This window comes from Meleagris gallopavo, chromosome 2, assembly GCF_000146605.3.
Source record: "Meleagris gallopavo isolate NT-WF06-2002-E0010 breed Aviagen turkey brand Nicholas breeding stock chromosome 2, Turkey_5.1, whole genome shotgun sequence".
In the NCBI taxonomy this organism is placed as follows: Eukaryota; Metazoa; Chordata; class Aves; order Galliformes; family Phasianidae; genus Meleagris; species Meleagris gallopavo.
The window spans coordinates 90,386,738-90,391,137 of NC_015012.2; the positions used below are offsets into that span (position 1 = coordinate 90,386,738).

At 48.1% G+C, this 4,400-nt stretch overlaps 1 protein-coding gene across 1 annotated transcript in view; it reads left to right on the forward strand.

Moving 5' to 3' along the window:
* The window catches only part of LOC100545259 (zinc finger protein 19-like), a 10,171-nt gene extending 5,996 nt beyond the window's left edge, over positions 1 to 4,175 (forward strand). The window contains exons 2-4 of the mRNA XM_031552254.1: positions 3 to 315; positions 865 to 975; positions 1,082 to 4,175. Of these exons, the coding sequence (XP_031408114.1) occupies positions 3 to 315; positions 865 to 975; positions 1,082 to 2,001 (1,344 nt within the window). The 3' untranslated portion in view covers positions 2,002 to 4,175. The remainder of the gene's footprint in view (positions 1 to 2; positions 316 to 864; positions 976 to 1,081) is intronic.
* Positions 4,176 to 4,400: the final 225 nt, after the last annotated feature.

The window sequence follows — 4,400 nt, forward strand, 5'->3', positions numbered from 1 at the left end:
AGGGGCTGGGGGAAGCGGGCAGGAGAGGCCGAGGGGCGAGGGGTGTGAATGCAGGGGGAGAGGGAGGTGGCCTCAGGCAGCGTGTGTGTGCTGGGGCCAGAGAAGCGGCCGGGACGGGAGTTTGTGTCCTGTGCGAGCTGCTTCCCTGGGCCTGGGCTGTTCCCAGCAAGGAGCCTCTTTGCTTGCAGGAGCCCGTGAGCTTTGCGGAGGTGGCCGTGTATTTCAGCAGGGAGGAGTGGGCGCTGCTGGACCCTGCGCAGCGAGCGCTGTACCGGGACGTGATGCTGGAGACGTACCAGTGCGTGGCCTCGCTGGGTGAGGGCTTTGCTGCCTTTCCTCCTCCTTAGGGCACCTGTGGCTGTGCAGAATGAGCCTCTGCAAGGGGGGCCCAGAATAATCACCATGCAGTTACTTCTTGACCAACACCACAATGACAGGAACAAAAAAACCACAGGGAAGCATGAGTTTTAATGAGGGGCTTATTGTGCTCAGCACTCAGATAAAAGCCCCTGAGTTAATGCTGGCAAGCAGGCATCAGCCTGGGGGGGGTTAGAACCAGCTCCCTGCAAACAGCCCTTTATTTGCTACATTGCATGGTGTTACCAACTGCAGCAGCCAGACCACTCCCAAGGTATTACTTTAGCATTTATTGTCTCTTTATTCCATTCCCACAAACATTTTTGAAGCATAGAGCAGTTTGGAAAAATTCAACAAATATATTCTAATATCTATGTGGTTGCCCCCTGTCATTCAGGCTCTAATTGTGGCTTCAGTTTGGGGAGGGACACAGTGTGGGGTTGTTGGACAAGCAGCTGTACCAGAATCAGGTTAACACTCTTATGTCCAATGTTTCTATCATTGAAGCTTCACTTCCAGTCCCCAGACGCCTGCTGATCTCCCTGCTTGAAGGAGGGGAAGACCCCTGGATCCCAGATGTGCGTTGCCCAGAGACTGTGCGAACAGACCTCAGCCCAGGTGAGGTGGTGGAGGAAAGGAGGAGGCTGAGGCTGTAAACACCTTCTGTGAATAGGCCTTTGTTGGCATCATGTGCTAATTCTTGATTTCTTATGCAATCCATCAGGAGCTGTGATTACAGATTTTAAAGAGGATCTGCACAAAACTAGTGTAGCCCAAAGGCAGTATAGTAGTGCATCTGTAAGGAAAGCAGGAAAGGATGTCCAGAGTGGCCTGGTGCAAGGAGATCACATTAAGAAGCCACTGAGAAAGCATTCTGGAAAGAGAGCAAGGAACCATCTTAGCTTCAGCACAAGTCAGAAGGAGCCTGAAGACCCCAGGTGTAAGCAAGTATGCCAGAAGAAAAAGCAGAAGCATTGCACTAAATGTGGGAAAAGCTTTAAAAGTTTTTTTGAGTTTGTTAACCACCAGTGTGTAAACTCAGAGGAACAATTGTACAAGTGCTCTGATTGTGGAAAGAGCTTCAAATGGAGATCCAACCTCACGCGCCACAAAAGCATCCACATGGAAGAGAGACCCTATAAGTGTCTCGAGTGTGGAAAGAGTTTCAGAATCAGTTCTGACCTCATTCTTCACCAGCGCATTCACACAGGAGAGAGACCCTTTAAGTGTTCTGATTGTGGAAAGAGGTTCAAAAGAAGTTCCCACCTCATCCACCACCAGCGCATCCACACAGGAGAGAGACCCTTTAAGTGCTCTGAGTGTGGGAAGAGCTTCAGAAGCAGTTCAAACCTCACAGTACACCAGCGCATCCACACTGGAGAGAAACCCTTTAAGTGTTCAGAGTGTTCAAAGAGCTTCAAAAGCAGTTCCCACCTCATCCAACACCAGCACGTCCACACAGGAGAGAGACCCTACAAGTGCCCTGACTGTGGGAAGAGCTTCAAAAAGACTTCCCATGTCATTCTCCACCAGCGCATCCACACAGAGGAGAGACCCTTCAAGTGCTCTGAGTGTGGGAAGGGTTTTAGAAGCAGTTCTAATCTCAAATCCCATAGGCATATGCACAGAGGAAACGGAAAGTAGAAGTGTGTTGTGGTTTAAACCAGCAGGATGCTCAGCAGTCGTTTTCTCACTCTTCTCTTTCCCTTTGGGATGGTGGAGAGAACAAAAAAAAACAACCATGAAATAGAACTTATAGGTTGAGATAAGCTTTTTACTAAGATAAAGGATAAATGTTATGACAATGTGCATATATATATGAATTGTATAACAACTGACACGCTGGGAACTGCTCTGGTTTCTGCCAAAGGCTCCAAGTGGGGCCATTCTCCCCAGCTGCTGTGTGGAGTCAATTTCTTACATCTTGTCCCGTCTGCACTGGCCCAAGGGCTACTGCATGAATTATCGCCTGTTTTTGTTCAAAGTCTGCTGCTGCTCAGGGCCCCACGTGAAGTCGTTCTTCTTCCAGGTCACAAGATAGAGAGGGTTTACAATCAGACTGTAATCCAGAAAATGCATTCTTCAGAAACCCGCAGCAGCTAAGAACGCTTGTGTTTCCTTTTTGCTGCTTGGAGGAGGCAGAGTAGTTCTTGTATTGATCATATCCACGGGGATCTGACGGTGTCCATCTTTCCATTTTAAGAACAGAATCTCCAGTGCAGGTCCCTAGACTTTCCTCTTCTTTATGGCAAAACTGGCTTTTAAGAAGTTTTGAATTATTTTCTTCCCTTTCTCAAAAACGACTTCTGCTGTGTTGCCCCACGCGATGATGTGGTCAGTGTACAGCAGGTGTTTAGGAGCTTCGCTCTGTTCCAGTGCAGTCTGGGTCAGCCCATGACAAATGGTAGGGCTGTGTTTCCACCCTTGGGCAGTCGATTCCAGGTGTATTGCACGCCCCTCCAAGTGAAATCAAATGGAGGCCTGCACGATGCTGCCAGAGGGATTGAGAAAAGCATATTAGCCATGTCATTTGTGGCATACCACGTGACTGCCTTTGACTCCAGTTCATATGGGAATTGTAGCACGTCTGGCACAGCAGTGCTGCGGTGTGGCTTCATGCAGGCCAATGGCCTGATTATTACCCCTGGGATGTGCAGCGCCTCTGACGTTTGAAGCAGCTTTGGCACCAAGCACAGTTATCATCTGACTCCAGCTTGCCCTGGAGAATCTAACTTGGTAGGTCCATGTGCTAAGTAGCTGGACAGAACCAAATGTACAGGTTCAGCAAGTATCCAAGGGTGGCCTTGCAAAACCAACTGGTGCTAGACATATTGCTGTCAAAAGAACAGAGGGTGTGAGGTCTGTTGAACTGAACTGAAGGAGAATGCTGTATCACCAGTATCACCATCCGCAGTGCCACCATTAGCATAACTGAGGCCCATCAAAACACAAAGGGAATCACCAGAAAGACTGGAGAGCTTTTTCAGGTGATGCAGCCAAAAGACTGCTTTGATCCATGGCCGTGGATCACATCACTGCTGAAATCTCTGGGATGCAGGGGGTGGGGGAAAAGGCTTATGAAGATCAATCTTACGATGTGGTGTGGGTTTTTTGTTTTTAATGGTAGGCCTTCTCATCTCTCTTCCTTCTCACCTGCTAACCGCTATGTACAGATCACCATTATTGAAGGAGACCTCAGAATGTTTGAGCCATGGGGTGGTGTTTGGGATGAGATGTTAGCATCTGTTAGTGTGAGCCAGAACAATGTCCTGAGAGACAATTAAGTCGCAGGGAGAAGCTGGGTGTCCCTTCCCTTAATTGGACTGATGTGTCAGCCACCATTGGAAGAGTCCAGAATAACACCCCTGAAATGGTCAAGTTTCAGGAGGGGGCCTGGTGTGACTTCCTTTGATTTGGATATAGTCCAGTATCTAGGACCAGAGGCAGCTCCAATTCCAAATAGGGGCAGATGGGATCTATCTTTTTCGTTTGGTGTTATAACTAGGTGCTGGGGGGGAGGTCAGGTTTGCCCTACCTCTGCTGCTAGCCCTGCTTGTAGGTGCTGCTGCTTCCATTCTTTACCATGTGGAGCATCCCCGTCAGCATGCTTGGTGCTGGATCCAAGACTGATGATCTGCCTACCCCTTTTAATTTCTCCCTTTTCGTTATTTTTTTTTTCTCTTACTGTTTTTACTACCTCAAGGCATACTTGAAGTTCCTATAAACAATACAGCTTAGACAGATAAAAGTGTGAGAGGGTGGAAACGTAGGATAAATGTTTTGTAGAAATCTCCTAATAAAGTTGATGTTGTTTTCCACCTGTGTATGAATCTTGAGTGTTGGTTCACCTTCACCTAATTGGAGGGGTTGTGAATGTGGTCACTTCGGCCGTCATTCATGTGCAGGAAGTGACAGTGTTGAATGAACAACAGAAAGAAGGCGTCTGGAAAAGGACCTTAGAAGTGATTCTTTCTCTACAAGCTGACAGATCAGGCCTTGCCTCAAAGGGTAATAATTACCAAGCTCTTCTTTCCCGCTCTTCT